The sequence below is a fragment of the Myiozetetes cayanensis genome, unplaced genomic scaffold (assembly GCF_022539395.1).
Source record: "Myiozetetes cayanensis isolate MyiCay16 unplaced genomic scaffold, myiCay2020 scf27, whole genome shotgun sequence".
Classification (NCBI taxonomy): domain Eukaryota; kingdom Metazoa; phylum Chordata; class Aves; order Passeriformes; family Tyrannidae; genus Myiozetetes; species Myiozetetes cayanensis.
Genome location: NW_026087488.1, coordinates 4,055,600 through 4,073,477, shown reverse-complemented (window position 1 = coordinate 4,073,477; position 17,878 = coordinate 4,055,600). Strand labels below are relative to the sequence as shown.

At 43.6% G+C, this 17,878-nt stretch overlaps 1 protein-coding gene across 1 annotated transcript in view; it reads left to right on the top strand.

Moving 5' to 3' along the window:
- Window positions 1–16,914, top strand: part of EFCAB5 (EF-hand calcium binding domain 5) — a 36,295-nt gene extending 19,381 nt beyond the window's left edge. Inside the window, 14 exon segments of the mRNA XM_050321613.1 lie at window positions 3,023–3,122; window positions 3,809–4,369; window positions 5,459–5,673; window positions 6,846–7,002; window positions 9,046–9,335; window positions 10,007–10,027; window positions 10,029–10,180; window positions 10,917–11,145; window positions 11,826–11,978; window positions 13,132–13,223; window positions 13,807–14,060; window positions 14,617–14,846; window positions 15,037–15,130; window positions 16,608–16,914. Of these exon segments, the coding sequence (XP_050177570.1) occupies window positions 3,023–3,122; window positions 3,809–4,369; window positions 5,459–5,673; window positions 6,846–7,002; window positions 9,046–9,335; window positions 10,007–10,027; window positions 10,029–10,180; window positions 10,917–11,145; window positions 11,826–11,978; window positions 13,132–13,223; window positions 13,807–14,060; window positions 14,617–14,846; window positions 15,037–15,130; window positions 16,608–16,735 (2,676 nt within the window). The 3' untranslated portion in view covers window positions 16,736–16,914.
- Window positions 16,915–17,878: the final 964 nt, after the last annotated feature.

Below are 17,878 nucleotides of genomic sequence, written 5' to 3'. Positions count from 1 at the left end.
GCAATTAGGGCCAGGGAGCTGAGAAAGCAGTGTTTAAATTACAGTCAGATTAGAAGGTATCCACATGATCATTATTATGATTTCAAACAAATGCATCCAGAAGGATGGCAGCTCAACAAGGACAGCCTGGACTATACACTGAGGCAGAAACTTCCCCAGACAGTCCCATAACACAGTTGGATCACTGCTGTAATACCCCAAAAGGCAATGGCTCTGTGAATTTTAAGCTTATTGTATCTGTGCTAACTTGTATCAGGTATAGTTTCTTTTATGTATTATAACCAAATCTGCGTTAATTTTCGAGGGATGTTTTAAGCCTGGGACCTTTAAATGAAACTGAATTTGGACAGAGATTAGTTTTCAAGCTAATGACGTTTGAGACACTCCTGATTACCTTCCTTGCAGTACAGCAACAACAAAGTCTGCTTTCTCATGACCTTTTCTGAGTGTCTGCTCTTCCCATCTTGCTCACTAACAAGCACATTGTGGGGATCAGGATACACACATCACATTTCCAGAAAAACAATCGAGTGGTTAAACACTGACCTATCCCTGATTAAATGGCAAGTCTGGTTTAGTCTGTGTTGCTAAAGGAATTACTCATAGGTCACAGAACACTGCTGAAAACAACTGAGAATCATCACCTGCCAATATCTGGGTGACAAGAAAATTAGGCCAACACGTTTCAAGTCCCTGGGCACTAAAGCTGCCCCAAGTTTTGGGCGGCTGTACAAACACAGGTGTTTGGCACCGAGAGGGGAGGCTGGTCCTGTCCTGCTCCCAGTGCAGTGCAAAGGGTGGACAGGCAGGAACCTTCAGTCACTCCCCCCCCAGTCACACAAGAAGTGCAAAGAAAAGTCACCTTTGCTAGTGAATTTAGGAACTCAGAAAGACAACACAGCTGGGGAGAGGAGTTTTCCCCTTGACATGCTCCTGTCTTCTGTAGATGGCTGTTCTGTGGCACCTTCCTCCCGGGGTGAGCTGTAAGAAAAAGTGTCCTGAAATAACAAGGATCTCTGGTAGAGTGGCAAATCTGTATAAACTGTGAATGCTAAAACAAGGAAATATGCCCTAATTCATATTTGGTAATTTCAGCTGTTTTATCTATTTTTATATCTCTTTTTAACAATGTATTAAAATAAAGTTATTTGATCCAAATCACAAAAAAAATCTTCAAAAATAAAGTTATCTAAATTCTCCAAGTGTATTATTTTAATATGACAAAAAAGTGCATCTGAATCCCAAGACAACATCCTTATTTTCATCTTAACAGTACTTCATAATTTTCTTAATATTCATTATATTCTTAAAGAGTAATACTTCATTCATTGATTCCCCTTTTTCATGAAGTTTTGCATTAGTGCTGCCAACTTCAAGGCAACCAGCAGATAATTGTGACAAGTAACAGCTGAGAAAATTTGAATGGAAAATGAAGCGTGTGTAATGGAAATACTGAATGGAGAACCCAAATATTCCACAGTGACCTGGTAACATCTTCAAAAACATGTGCTGTGTTTGTATGGCTGCTAAATGGATCAGAACCAGATCTGATATATTCAACTGAGAGACAAACAGCGTGAAGAAATGTTTGCATGGGGGCGTGCAAGGCATTTGTATGTCAGTGTCAGGAAGGTACTGGGAATCAGCACCTACGTCTTGTAAGTTTAGGGACAGAATTCTATGATGACATTTGTTGTTCCATACCCACTGATGGCTGAAATTCAACCCTAATTTCCAGCAGGAATTAAATTAGCAGAGTCTGAAGCACTAAAACTGGACTGAATGGCTTCTTACATTTCAGTTCAGGTCCTTTTTTCAGAACTGGCAATAAACTTTCAGTTCCCTGTAGAGGAAGGTCCTGCAGTCCCAGCAAATGTGATGTAATTGTTTAGTTCCAGTATTAACTCCACCAGTAGGTGATGTGTATCTCTCAGTTGTTTCCAAACCTTCTGTTTCTAACTTTTGGGACCATTAATTACAGATTTAGGTTATAAACAATGCAGTCATTTGAGCTCATTTCCAGAAAAGATCAGCAAAGTTCTTCCTTTATTTCTTCAGCCTAAGGGCAGGTAAAGTTCACAAGGAATTAAAAGCCTGGTGAATTTTCCATTTTGCAGTTTTTAATCTAAGAACAAAACGTGAAAAGGAAATCAGTAATTCAGATGGAAAGCTACTCACTACAAATAATGAACTTAAGTAAATCTGTTCCCTAATTAACTACTTTATTTCACTAATGGGAGGGAGATTACAAAGGTGGCAGGACTTAAATAATGACAACAGGAATTCATCATAAAATGGAAAACTCGCAATCGTTTAGATTTGCTTTTCTTTTCTGAACCCACAATTTCCTGATTGGAAATGACCCATTTCATTGCCTTTCCCTGGGTTTATCGTCTGTGGACACTCACTCTGAGCGACAAGGACTTAATAAACTCTGCACGTTCCTCTGCACTGGAACTGCCGACGCCTCTCTCGCCTCTGTGGTCAAATGTCTATGAATTTTTAAAGGAAAATAGGGAGGTTGTCATAATAGCTCAGAGTTTTGGACTAATTATGTTCCCAGGCAGCTGCCAATACATCACGCTTCAAAGGAGATGATGGGGCACAAAACCAAGCTACAGTGTGCAGTCACTAAGGTAATACAGCCCATAATAGGTGAAAATTCTTCCATGGTGCTGTCAGGCAATCAATATCTGTCCTGAGAGTATGAAATGTTGAAGCTTTGATCTTTACATGAAGAACCCCTTTGGCAGAACACCTACAATTATCTAACTGTAATTTGTCAAGGAAGTGCCTGCAAAGTAATATGTGTGGGGAGGGAGTTCCAGCTCAAGCCCAGAGAAGAAGTTTTTGCCTCTATGAAATAAATTCACTTCTTTGAAATTTGTATTCTTGTTCTGGTAATGGGTAATTTTCAGTCACAGGTAATTCTTAGCTAATGGTATCTTTGTAGTGCTGCAAATGTTGATGTAAGACCCAAGAACCATGGGAAAAACCCAATAATTGTAATCTTTTTGTCTAGGTTGGTGTCTTGGATAGACAAAAAATACTGGCCCTGCTGAGAGAGTTCTATGACAGAAGCCCCGTGGCTGAAAAGAGGGAATTGTGGAACCCCAGACACTGTGAGTACCTGGGATATTTTGGTTGTGGTTGGGATATTTTGGTTGTGGTTAAAACACTGGGAGGTCACACGAGGCTGGATAGTTCATATATGTTTTATGAGTGTAACCAGAAGTGAAACAGGGCCTGAAAAAAGGACCCAAATGAATGCTGTGACCCGCCATAATTTCCAAACCTGTTTTGCAAACTGTGGTGCAACATTCAGAAATGCTTCAGCATCCAAGAGTTCTCCTTCCTACAAAATTCTGAAGAGACTTTTCCTGAAACAAATGTTCTCTCTCACTGGGCAATGTTAGGAGTTAATTTTGTGTTTGCACTAAAGTTTCTCCAGGCACATGGAAAGATGACGAAAAAACACGGGGGATCATCTGCATGAAAGTAAAATATTTTAAAGATATTGGACATTACTTAATTGCTAAGATCAAATGCAGGGCAAATTACAGGTCTCCTTCTTAACATGGAGAATTATGAAACATTTATTTCAAAAGAAATGTGGTGTAATGAACAGTAAGAAGTGCAGATCTCTGAAGGCAAAGACATTATTCTGAAGTTTTGTGTTTCAGAGTTGTGTGTTTGCAGAAGGTACTTCCTTGGCAGTACCGTTTTTGCTTAAATTTTCCTGTGCAATACAAGAAAACATAAAATCAATGCAAACTATCAAGTTACCCATATTTTTTTTCTATTCTAGGGCCAATAATTAGGTTGCAAGAGATTGATCTCGTGGATTTATGGGGAGGCCCTGACAACCAAGCAGCAGAGCTGAGTGATGCTGAAGTGAGCAAGGAAGGTGAGGATGCTATGTCAGAGGTGAAAGGCACTGCATTTAAAGGTGATGACTTGGATGGAGGTACCACACACAGTGAGGAACCCAGCTCCCAGGAAGACATCAAAACTGAGAAGGAAGCTGAGCCTGGAAGTGCAGAGAGACAGGATGAAGCTGTCCCAGGATCAGCCTCTGATGGATACAATCTCAGTAGGGATGGAGAGCCTGGACCTGAAAAACAGGTGGAAGAAGAGGAATCCAGCCTGGGTAGGGAGCCTGAGACAGAAACAAAAAGTGAAGGAGACAGAGAAGTGGCAGACATGGATGTCACTGGTTCAGAACAGGGTGCTCCAGCTGCAGAGGCTGTGGTAGAAACCCCTGCAGGAAAAGGGAGTTTTTCCAGGCAGCACAGCAGCCAGTTTGACCAACAGACGAGCTCCGAGACAAGGCTGCAGGATGGCAACCCTCTGCATGACCAGGGTGAAGGTATTCTCCTTTATTCTGGCAGACCTTAATCTTTTTCAATGTATATATTTGGACTAGTTTAACTATAGGCTATTTTTAATCCATTTCAAAACCATGTGAGTGACTTCTGAGTAGAGAAGACCGTAAGCTTTGATATCTTCTCAGCATGATGTTTTCTGCCAAGGTTTCAGAGCATGTTCCTCTCACAGGGTAGCAGGTGAGTCACTTTGCTGGTGATCTGTATTCAAGGCACTGAGCAGACACTTTAATTCAAATAGGGACTTTGTGAAGCAGCAGCATTTTTATAATAAGGAGAAACTTTATGTTCTGTTTCACTCTGTAATATTACTGTAGCAAGACAGGAACCTGAGCATGTTAAATCTAGAAATGGCCTTAATAATTTTTAGCCTGTGATTGCCCATAGGGAGATATGATATGAGATCATATAGCACGAACCTTTTATTTTAATCTCTCTCTCTGTGTTTCCAAAGGATGATCATAGTTCATTGTTTACAAAGGCCCTTGTTCTAGCAAGGCTGTGATCAGACAACTCTGTGTTTCAAAGAGGTACTTTCTTAAACATCCTAGAAGGACCAACCTCCTTGCCAGTGCTCTGTGAACACTCTCTTCTGTCTCACAGTTTAGAACACTACAAGAACTGGAAATACATTGCCCAAGAAATCTAGTGGCAGACTTGTTATGTAAAGGGTTGTAAATCTGATGGTACAGCCCACTGGAACCTACAACTTTCTGAGTTAAGTTCCAGTGTTGTGCAGGATGTGCATCCTGCATTGTCTGGGACAGGCAGTACCTCAGCTGGTCTTTGTCTCAGACAGCCCCTTGCTGAGTAACAGAGGAATTCCAGCTCACCTGTGCTCAGAGGCTGACCTGGCTGTGCATTGGCATCCATGCCAGACTGGATCTGAAGAGCTACTATTAAAACAGTATAAGCAGATTAAGGCCTTTACTCAGCATGGAGTCAGTCTGGATTCAGCTGTAATTTCCCTGGATAGGAAGTGCAGGATTGAGGAGTGAGTTGATAGCTGCCACGTGCCTGGCTTTAGGGCAGCGTTTGGCTTCCTGTGACACACTGTGCCTTCTGCCTTTCAGACTCGGGTCCCAGCATGGCAGAGATTCAGAACCGTCGGGCTTCTTGTACTCAGAGCTCCCCTGGTGCAAGCTGCCTCACCCAGCCACAGTTTGTACAGCTCATGGAGACGTTTGTTGGTCAGGACAGTTCTCTGCCTACTGTGGAGAGGCTCATTAAATTTATCAAAGAAGAGTACAAACAGACAGAGGAGGAAAAAATGGAACAACTGGAAAAAGTAAATATTGATAAGTTTTGCTGATCCCGTGTCCAAACAAAAAACAAGCAAGTGCCTACAGACACTTACAAAGTCAGCTGTTGATCTCACACTGGCAGAGCTCTCTGCTTGCAGCCTTGTATCCCCTAATTTCTTCAGGAAACCTTTGACCCCTCCCTCCCTAGCCCTCAGCTCTGGAAGTGATGACAGACTCATCCTGTAAGAAGTTGTCTGTCTGTCCTAGAGCTGGACTCAATGAGACAACAGTTGATAGTTAATTGTGAAAGAGCCCAAAACATTCCATTCTGCTTATTCACCTTTATAATAGCCAAGAACCTGATCTCTGACCTACTGCACTGGCATGTACACAGGAGGTTGTGGATGTTTGGGGAGGATTTTAAAACAAGTGTGTTCGGGTTTGCTATGTGCCTGGCTGGATGTCAGTGTGCACATGCTTCTCTGTGCTTGAGTTACAAGGTGCTCTTGCCATGTGTTGAAAAAAAAAAATTCCCCTTCCTCCTGCACAGCATCAGGGTGCCCCATTTCACTTCAGGTCTGTTGTGTGTCTCTCTGTGGGTCTCTCTAGCTGTGTTTTCCTCAGACCTCTTTCTGGTTTCCCTCTGTGCTGCTGACCTAATTTGAATGAGATATTGGATCTGACGGCTCTCCAGTCCTCACTGAACACAGCACACACTGCCAGTGTTTTGGCCTTTGAGAGAATTCCACTCCAGCCAGTTATCCCTCTGTGCTGGGTTTAGAGGACAAATGGTACATGCATTTGCTTGTAGCCCACACACTTCAGGGCAGCACCAGCAAAATAACAATGTACAGAAATACGAACTGTCACATCTCTGGCTGTCACTGACAAGGCTGTGGTTAGTTCTTGCTAGGGAGACATTTGTATTCTGGGAAACTTGCATTTACCTGGGTTGACCTCACCTTAAATCCTGCACAGGCTTCATTTGTTCCCTGTGCAGTAACTCTCTGCAGTTCTGGTCCAGCCTGGTAAACCGAACTGTCACCTGTGTTTAGTGTTTCTCGGTATCCCCCAGGTTTAATGATTCATCTGCAGGTCTGAGCCGTGCATGTACAGATTTGGCCTGGCCTGTAGGGATGATGTGAGTGGCCCACACTGCAGTGCCCACACTGTGCAGACACCCAGCATCCGTGTCCAGGATGTTCCTCTCTTGCAGGGTCACCGCGTGTCTCGGGCGGCCCAACGGAAACTGCTTTTGGAGGCACTCTTTGAAAAGTGGGACAGCAATGGACATGGGTTTATAGACCTGGAAGAGGTGGATGCTGTTCTGAGCAGATTCATGGGAGGCATGAAAAAAGAGGCCTTGATAAAGGGTAAGGAGACAGCTCTGAGAGAACAACACAGTAGGCCTTCAACCATTCAGTGACGGTGCTAATGAGGCTGTTGGCAAGCACCAGTTTGGTTTTGCAAGCAGTCATAAGCATATATGGTATGAGGTGTAAAATGAGATGGAACAGTTACCCAGACCTGCTTGTTAATGCACAGCTCCATCCCCTTCTCCTGTGCAAGACTCCCAGGCAGAGAAGCAGCCCAGTGCTTTCATGACATTGGGATGTGTTGAAAACTTATTTCAGCTGTAACATGTAATGAATACATGTGATATGGCAGTGAAAAAACACACATAAAGCCTGAGGACATGTTTGCACTTTTAGTTTGGTCCATCTGTGTTATCCAGCTATTTTTAATAGATAACATTTTACTGTTCTTCCTGCAGGAATGCACCTCATAGGAGAGAACAGCTTTCCTCATGGGTCTCAAATAGCTTGTAGTAATCCACACTGTCACACAGCTCTCATGAATTTGCAACTTCGAGTCTCACTTCTCTCTTGGTTCATTTCTCTGAATAAACTTAGCAAATTTGGTCCTTGACAAAATAGACTTGGGTCAGACAGAAGTACTGCAGGTTCACCTGAACCTGCCTGGCAGCCTCATGCATATTAACAAGTGGGTATAAGGTGTTCTGAAATACAGTGTTAGCAATTAAGAACATGTCTGCATGTGTGTTTGGGTGGAGAGGAGTGTTTTTTTCATCTCCATGCTCATCTTCATGCTGCTCGTTCTGCTGCAGATCACTAAAAATGGCTTGTTTTGGCAACCACCAAAACTTTTTATTGTTTAGCTCACTGGAGGCAGCTGGTGGGGTGGGGAGCACAACGACATGTCATGTTTGATGACTGTCTGTCCAGCCAGGAAAAACTGGCACTTTGCTGCTCTCTTGTATTCAAAGCGTGCCAGAGCAGACTATGGAAATATGGAAGGACATAGCCCCTTCCATGAAGGGCTCATAAACTAAAGGACAAACAAATAGAAAGAGAGCACAGCAAAATCAATACCAGCAACATAAAACTATTTCTAGCAGCTTCAACCTAATCTCTAAAAGATATGGAACAAGCAGGTCTAGGGGAAGGGTTCACAGACATTGCACTTTCTCCTGGATGGAAATAGAGTGAAGAGTGAGTAGAATTATTTGATTTTCCTTGTAAGTGAAAAGTGTAACATTATATATAATGGGGAAAATTATGCATTATGCTGTGGCTCAGTAGTGAAGGAACTGATCACACTGCATTCAACTTCATGCATATTTCTTTCTTCATCTCTTCTGTAAAGAGAGGAGAAAGAGGAGGTGAATATCCAAATATTTTTATACCATCAAAAAATTCTCCATCCTAGTTCTGTCAGAAAATCAGAAATTAAATTAAGAATACTGAATGTTCATTAGATGATGAGCTGGATAAGACAGCATTAACAGGCAGCTCCACCATGACTAGGCCAGTTAGTACTTGCTACTTCTACAGCTGAAATCAGTGATAATAAAGATAGAATGGTTTGGGTTGGAAAGGACCTTCCAAGGTCATCTAGTCCAACCCCCTGCCATGATCAGGGGCATCTTCGGGTCCAACAGGATTTGAAATGAGGATGCATTAAAAATGATGGAAGCGTTAGTCACAGAGCTCCCGTGAATCCCGGGCTCCCGAAGCCAGGCAGACGCCCGCACCTTCCTCAGGCTGTGCAAGAGCACCCCCGTGAGCCCAGAGCGGGGCTGGGACAGCTCGGGCAGACCGGCCGCTGATTTAACCAACCCCTGGGTAGAAACCAGTGCAGTGCGGGGTCCCTTCTCACTAGGAGGGAAAGCAGGCGCCCAGAGGAAAGGATGCGTCCAGTGTGGAAGCTGGAGATTACCTGTCATTGTGACAACTCCCACTGAGGAGATAGCTGGAAGAAACACAGAACAATGGACTAGGACACTCCACCCAAAGCCAGCTTAGGGCTTGATTCATATTTTGCAAAACTGATTCATCAACTAGATTGTCTCTATCTTATTTTCTGGTTTGTTTGTTGTTTTTTTTTTCGACTAGCAAAGACACGCCTTTGCTCCCGATACCCCCAGCTCAGCAGAGTGGAGAAGGTATCCCCAAAGGCATTCCAGACCTTCCTTGAGTTAATTGCTTCTGAGTTCTCTGGCAATGAGGATGAAGCTATTGATAACTTGGTGAAATTTCTGACCACAAGTGTGGAGCAAAGTCATAGGGAGTCCTTGCAAAGCCTCACCAGGAGGAAATGGCTGCAGGATATCCAGCAAGCGGCTGAGAGCGGCGGAGCAAGCATGGAATCGGTGTACAGAGCAGTGTTTAAGGCCATCTCCCAGGTGGGCATCCCAGGGAGCACAAGAGGTGCTTGTGCTGGGGTATTGCTATGCAATATAAAGGAATCTCATGGAAACTTTTATCTCACTTTTGGAAGAATTGACTCAGATCAGATCTGGAAATCTATAGTTATAGTTTTGGAGCTTCTGAATTAAACACACCAGGGTCAGTTTGGGACAAAAATGGTTAAATTTGTAGTGGAAATAGTTTCATTTTTAATTTACAGCTGCAACTTTAGCTGTTTATTAAAGCCCACTATTAAAGCCCTCCTCAAAGCCAAACTTCTCTATGAGATGTTCTTATAGTATTGTCTAGGTTTGTAAATGTGACAACTCTGGCACTTGTTTGTGTTTTTTTCCCAAAGACATATATTAGGGAAGAAATCCACAGGACTTTTGCTTAGGCACAGATTATAGTTAGGGATTATTTTTATATTATTTACTTCTCCCCATTAAGAGCAGGAAACAACAAATCCCTTTTCTTTGCCAATCAAAATACCGAGTGTGCTTGCTTGTCACGGAGTGCCCTGGGCAGGCACGGCCACGTCACGCTGGTGGTGTGTGACACAAACCCAGCGACCCAGAGCAGCATCTCAGCACAGGAGAGACAAGTGCTGAGGACATGAAATAAGTGGTGAATGTCCATAATGTAATGGGAAGCATTTGGTTGTTAGGATGCAGAAGCCCATGGGGGCTAACAAGAAGATCAGTGCCTACATTGCCCTTCTGGAAGAGACCCAGCTCCCGGCAGAGCCGGGCGGGGTCCTGCTGCGCTACGTGGCCTGCACTGCGGACGATGCTCCCTATGTGCTGAACCAGGCACTTCACAGACACATGAAAGGAGTAAGGTAAGAAAAGCTGCAAATAACTGCTCCTTTTTCTCAAAACTATTTGGAATGTAGGAGTATGGGGCATGGGATGCACTGGAAACTGAGATGCATGGAGTACTCCAGAGAGGAAACCTCCTGAGAGACTGTTGTGGAAGGATCCAATATCCTATCCATGTCCTTATACTCTGCACGGTCTTCTTAGAACTGCTCTGTTTGGGATTTCACTCTTTTCCTTGGGGAGATTAGCTCACAGTCTAATAAATCTCATCCTTTAGCAAATGTCTGTGGCATTGGGCCTCCCTTTCCTTCTTTAAAAATTAATTCCCAGACACAATTTTATATCCACAGGATATTTTTTGAGAACAATGCCTTTCCCTCCCTGGTGTTTATGCTATAAACAGCTTTCATGCCTCTTCACTTGTCATTTCCAAAAGCCAGACATATTTGTCTCTTTAAATATTACTACTTCTAACCTATTAAATGTAACTGCTGCTTGCTTCTGTATTCCTTTTCATTCCATTCATTAGCTGATGTTTTAAAATGTCCTAAGGATGAGGAGTGACTTATTTATTACTGCTATCTTTGGGATACAAGTGGTAAATGTGGTATTGCTGGGTGTGGTCAGAGTACAGAGCTCACACCTTCCTTCTCTGATGCCAAAAAGCAGGGAGAGATCAAAGCTCTGCAGTATTTACCGTTTCACTAAAGGCTTTCTGCTCCTCCCAACAAACCTTCTCATAAATTTATTTTTCAGCTTTGCAGCTGTTGATGAAGGAAAGCCAATCCACGTTCCAAGAGTTCAGCTCCATGGAAATATCCATTTCTGGAACTCTGACCGCCCAGTGGAGGAGAGGGAAGGTTCTCTCCTGGTGCTGCCCCTGTATGATGCTCGCTGGAGAGTCTTTGGCATTCTGGGACTTGACACTCTTCGGGACCCATGTGAGAAAAACATCTTTCTAACCCATGAGATCCTTTTCTACCAGGTAGGCACCATCAGAAAGCAGTTTCTTAGTCGGATCTGCAAAAAACTTGTGATTTTTATATGTTTGTTCTGAGTAAATGTAGGATGTACAACTAAGAAAAATTCTACTGGTCCCTTTCTGCAGTGTAGGGGGAAAGTGGTGTGAGTAGGACACCCTATTAGTGTTTTATCTGAACTTGACTATGAGGTATCACTTCATCAATAGTTTATTTAATCTTCTCCTGACTAGTAAATTAATTGCCCTGTTGTGCAAAGCCCAGAGATAGCAGCTTTTATTTCTTGAAGCTCTCGACCTCATTTTTGTGTTCGTTTCCATAAAGTGGTAGGAAACCTTACTTTTTTACACGGTGGAAATAACAGTGAGCAACAGCAGCCCGGCTTTCCTTGGGATGCTCTTGGGAAGCAACCCCACTGTGGGTGCATCATCTGGACAGCAGGGAGCGCAGCGAGCCAGCCTTACCAGTTCCTTTGGCTGTTTCCACTAAAAACCAGCTTTGTCTAGTTCAGGACTTGGCTGTGACCTGGTACTGGGGAGCTTTAGAGCATTATTTGATAAGGGAGCTCTAAAGTTCTGATTAAAGTAACTTCTTACAACCATTTTGCTTCATGAACACTTCCCCATTTTTTTCCCCCAAATCTTATGGAATTGTCTGGCTCATTTGGAGGATTCTGCTTTCACAGGGAGTCTCCCATGCATTCAGCAAAGCCTACCACCATATCTGCACGTGGGAAAATGTCCTACAGATGGCTGTTTCTGCTCTGGGCTGGTTGTATCCCAGGACACCCAGCATCCACACTGTCACCATGTACCTGGTGGAGCCTGGCAAAGACAAGGTACTGCAGAGGAAAGGTCTGTAACTGTCAGGGGCTGAAAGGCTGCCCTAGGGAGGACATGCCATCTCTAGAGCCTGTGTTTTCCCAATGGTTTTATGATTAAAACTGAAGCCTGCCCAAGATTCTTGTGCCTGCCTCTGCAACAAAGGGGCTACAAAGCTGGAGAAGGAAGTTTCCCTCTGAAAAGGAGACCCCTCTTCATTCTTTCCATCTTCCCATGTAAAACAATTCAAGAGCAGGACTAGTATAGCCCCTTCTCCATGGGAAAAGGGAATATTCTCCTACTTCAGTGCTCACTGCTGCATAGCAACCAATAGAGCAAAACCCCACACCCATCCATAGCTTTGCTGTCTGGGACCTCCACAAAGGGAGCTGCTCTTCTGTGGAGATTCTCTGCATGTCAAAGTTATGGTACTTTATAGGGAAAAAGAACGTTTCAGCTAATGCATTAGCTCTTTGTTCTGACCTAATGTCAGCAGCCAAGATGTAAATACAGCTCAGGAAGTGGCTGTTTCCCAATTAGCCAGCTTGTAAAGGCAGCCCCCACTCCCTGCAGGTCAGATTCCAGTTGTTCAGCAGGCACTCGGGCCCTGGGAAGCTTGTCACTTCATGTACCAGCGAGTTAAGAAGATGAAAAGTGTATGCAATATTTAGGACCGATCCCGTGTCATCCCAAAGTCTGTATGACATCTGCTGTAGCCATAATTCAGCTGCTTCCTCTGATAAGCATGGTTTATGTTGGCAGTGTTGTGTTGTGGTCCCAGGCTCGGCACTGTTCCCTTGTTAGCTTCCTGATAGCCAGGTCACCCCCTCCCCTCGGTGCTTTTCACGTGCCAAGGCACACTGACACAAACATGACATGAGAAAGGATGGGGAGAAGAATGGGAGCCTCTAGGCCTGTGGGTGTTCCTCAGTGTGGAGCCTGGGGTGGATTAAATAGTCTGGCTGAGGGAGGTTCAGGGCACATTCTTCATGTATCTTGAGTGATACACTGTGGGAATAAAACCAAGCATTGTTGGGAGATGACTTTAAACCACCCCTTGAACTTACATAGGAGTTTCCTATAAGAAATAAGCCATTTCCTCCCCCTCCAAACGTCAAAATATCTGTTCCTTTCTTGGATGCAGCTAAACCTCTCTTTTCTCTCTGGCAGGCTCTGTGCAAGATGATCACTACAGATAACACAGGACAAAAAGAAATCCATAGCTCTCCTGCTCTTCTCCTCAGAGAAGAAAACCTCCTAAGGTAGGCTCCAGCAGCCAGTCAGACTAGTCCCCTCTGCTCTTAGACTCAGATTCCATCAGGCATGACCCATGGTACATAAAGCCCCTGGTAAACCATTTTGCTCTTTAGATTAATCTGTCTCCTTTCCTGGCCACATTAATCTCATTCCCTCAGCTGGCTGTTTCCTTCCACTGTCAAGTTCCTCACAGACTTGTCTTCCAAGCATATTGTCCTTGTGGTCAAAGCTGCTTGAACAGCGATTTGCTGTTCCAGAAGCTGTTTTTACTTTTTATAAAACTCTGTAGATTTATCTCAATGCATTTATAACAGAAAACTGTTTTTAAAGCTAGGTTTGTTAAATATTTAGGATTTTCAGCAGTCACCTTGGCTAAGCAATATGTGCTCCCAATGCTATTTTCCCCTTTGTGTACATGGCTTGAATGATACTTAGAGCTGTGCAGATTTCAGCTCAAGGAAATAAACTATGATTTAGTAATGTAATTAATACCCTTAACAGCAAGAGATGAATGGCATCTTGCTAAAATATGCGAAGTAAATTACCAAAAGAAACCAGAATGATAAAATCAAGTACATTTTATTTCAGAGATTACCTGTTCAGATGCACAGACAGTTTAGAGGTCGCTCTCACTCCTGTGCGTGGAGAACAGCACATTGCAGTACCTCTCCATGACCTATCAGGACAAGCTCTGGGCATATTTGATATCAGCATTGGACACCACAAGAAATTACCACCTCAGGAACAGAAAGACCTGCAGAAAATGCTAAAGATGGTCCAAGCCGCCTGCTTGGAGATCCTGTGGAGGTCTTTAGAGGAAACAGAACCAACCTATGTGCTGGGTATTGTACATACAGAGACAAGATGGGGTTTTTTAAGAGTGAAATTGGGAATCTCAGTAAAACCACACCTAAAGTGTCTTTCCTACAAGTATGAAAAGGCAAATACAAATCTTTGGTATACGTAAACGACTTCTGAGTAAGCCTGAGAGTTCAGTGGAGCACAGTTAAACAGAATGGTTAGATTTTAACTCTGGTTCACAGGGTACTTGGTGCTGAAATCAGAGGTGTGAAGGAAGGTGCCTTGTCGCCCTCAGGGATCTGGGGTGCCCTCCACAGAACTGCTCTAAGAACAAAATAATTTGAATGTCCCAGAATTGCCTGCATGTCTGAACCATTCATGGTCTCAGGACCTTTGCTTGCCCCTGTGGCAAGTGTTGTCCCCTGCTCAAGCACATACCCATTTTTAAAAGCTAGGTAGGATACTTGGGCTGTAAACAAATCAGTCAAGGAGGCAAAGACTTAACCACAAAGAGGGAGAGCCTGTCAGTCAGTAATGTTGGTCTTGAGTAGCAGATGTTTCTGAGCAACTTCTTGAGAGGTTCGTTTTTGATTGCAGAGGCAGAGCGGGTGGCAAATGTGAGGCACCCGGGGTTTCTGTTCCATCGGTTCCTGCTGCAGGACCTGCGCGAGTGTGTCCGGAAAGTTGGTGCCGAGAGCTTTGCTGGAGTAAAGAGCTGTGCAGAACCCCCAGCTCTGGTACACGACGTAATTAAGGCTGTGCTGTTGCTTTTGCATCCAGACTGGAAGGGCTCAGAGGAGATCGAGAACTGGAGTCAGTGTAAACTGGTGAGACTTCCAGTTGTTGAAAGGTTGTTTTCTATTATTCCTCCCTCAAGAAGACTCAGTGGAATTTGCCAAGGGGGAATTGGCAGTGAAATAATTCATTACCTATAGGTTTCCTATATGCTTCTCTCTGCCATCTTTCATTCTGTAACCTTTTCATCACCATTGGCTCTTTCTTTTCTCCACATTGCAGAAACTTGATGACAATTTGATTCAGGAGATTTATTGCTTTGATCCAACTGCTGCATCTGTGCAAATTCAAGCAGAGCTGCTGGACTGCATCACTGGTAAATATCATAAACTCCTTGTGAGGATACCAGGCACAGCTCAGGAACCGTGTCAGTGGCCACCTTCAGCTGAGAGCTTTTAAGGTCCTTGCTTCACAAATTAACTTTGATTTCACAATAGGTTAAACAACAGGTAAAGGTTCCTAAATATTTGCAGTCTTTTTTGGTCACTAGAAGTCAACCTGTTAAATTCAGACTCAAAATGCACTGCCTCAAAGAAAGAGGAGCAGATCAGCTTTGAAACCTTCCAGAACAAGTGATCTCATTGTAAACCTCCAGATAAACATATGAAGAATGAGAGTTCTTTTGGCAAGAAATATGTGAAGACATATGAAGAATGATGGTTCTTTTGGCAAGCAAATCTACTTCAGACCTCTGTGCCCTGCCCTTGGGACTGACCCAGCTCCAAACAGGAACATGACTGTGGGAGGACAGTGTGAGCCTCCTCTTTGAAAACACCATCTGCCAAGTGCTTAATGTACTCACTGGCCACAGACAGGGGCTGGTTTTCAGTCTGTCTTTCTCTCCTTTAATGAACATGGGCTTTTTTGGTGCCAGAGCACTCAAGAGGCTATTATTATTATTATTATTATTATTATTATTTGCAGTATCTTTGCAAGTGAAATTACTTGTTCTTGTTGAGATTTCTCCCTTGATGATCCGAGAGGCCTGTTAAAAACCAAACCTGGACAAGAGAGTTTTTAATTTAGCTGGAGATATTTATCAACAGTACCTTGCCTGCTGATAAAGAGTAAACACTTGAGGCAGTCAGGGTTCCTTTTCATGTGTTCTCCTCATATATATTAAACTAATTCACTGGAAAGAATAAGGCAGGCCTACAGCATCCGGTGTTCCTACAGCTATGGACAAAAATGTAACTAGATTAAAGAATACAGCTCTGGCCAACTGCTGGTATGCTGGGAAAGGTTGGTTTTCCAGGCTGAAATGCAGGTATAACTCACAGTTAGAGGAATTCCTTTAAAATGAACATCAGGTAATACACATATGTTCCATATATTTGTGCTGTAATAAAGAACAGAGCACAGAACAACCTACATTCTATGGACAGAGCAACCTTTACAGCATGATTACGTGGCAACTTTTAATAGCACTTAGTAAAAGTTTTGAAGGATATTACTCTTAAATCTGAGCTTGGATTTAAAAAAGCACTTTTCTCATTGCATTTTTAATTATCAAAAGTTTAGCATTAAAATATAGCAGATCACTCTGTACAATAGGGGACCTACCACAATACAGGATAAATGATAATAAAAAGTGAGCACTTCTGTGCTTGACAGTGTGACATCACTGTCTCAATAATGCTCTGTGCTTTTCAAAGCATCACCATTCCCCCGGGTGGAATTACTGGACTCAGGCAAAGCACTGCTGATGGGACGATCTGAGTTTGATTTTGTGGCAACACTACCCATGGTTTTGACTTTCCCTCTTGTAGTGACAGCTGGTTTTTTTGCTGCAGGTGTCCCTCGAGCGGTGGTGTGGCAGCAGGGCTGTGCTCCAGCCGAGTACCTGTACCACTGGGTTCACACCTGCCTTGCACTCGCAGAGATCACAAGGAGCCAACACAGTGAAAAACTCCATCCTTAGTTCCTTTTGGCATCATCTTTGTGTGCCTCCAACTAAATCTCTTAATTCTTCATCTAACTCTAGTGATTATAGTATTTCACAAATTTTTAAATTTAAATTAACTGTTGTTTTTCTATTTTCTTATGCATAGCCACTAAGTATTTGTTGTTAAGATGGTTGAAGTTTGTTAGGAATTATTAGTTAAAGTGATAGGAAGTCTGTTAAGGATCATTAAGAAAAGCAATAAAAACATTAAAGGAAACAATTTTGCTAATATAGCTACTGAATTTAAAGGTTTAATTAAAGTTTTGGTTTTTTTAAAAAGTAATTCTGATGGGGAAAAGAGGCAGTGATGACTTTATGACTCCCAAGCTACAATGCTCATAAATGATACAGCAAAAATTTTCAAGATTCAATCACCTTAAATGACTTTTTAGGAATAATTTTAAGCAGAGGTTATTAATCAGCATTTTGTAACATTCTTCTGAACACACTGCGGAAAAGCCCAACACTGTTAATATAACACAAAAGCTTTCTTATTGGGATAAAGTTTGAGATTACAGCAACCGCACTGTCGGCAGGGAGATTTCATCTTTCCAATAACGTCCCTTTTGGCAGAATCACTTTTTTAATAACATCTTGGGAAATTAAAACTCCTCTTTCAGTCTTTAGAGGGCAACAAGTGACAGGTCTGTGATGACCAGGAGGGGAGGGCGTCTCCACATCCCCGGCCCGGGGACGGGCGACCACCAGGGGCATAGTCGGGGGTGCGTCAGGGGCTTTTCCCTTCAGCGACCTTTTCCTTTTAAGGGCTTTGCTCCCTCAGAGGCTTTGACGCCTCAGGAACCTCTCCCCGCTTCAGGGACCTTTCTCGCCTCAGGGGCTTTTCCGGCCCCTGCCCTGAGGCGTCCCCTGCTCCCCTCAGGGCGTCGCGCGCCGCCCGGGACAAGCCCTTCCTGTATCGGCACTTTCGCCACTCGCCAACGGGTCGATAAAAAAAAAAATCATCCGCCTCCAGTCTCTTCCACCTGCCCTCCGTTCCCTTCCTAGAGCAGGACAGCGGCGCGGTGCCCTGAGGGTCTCCGGGGCGGGCGGGGAAAAGTGTGCGGGGGCGACTCGGCCGAGAGGAATCTGCGGCCGCGGAACGGCAGCGGCTGCGCAGGG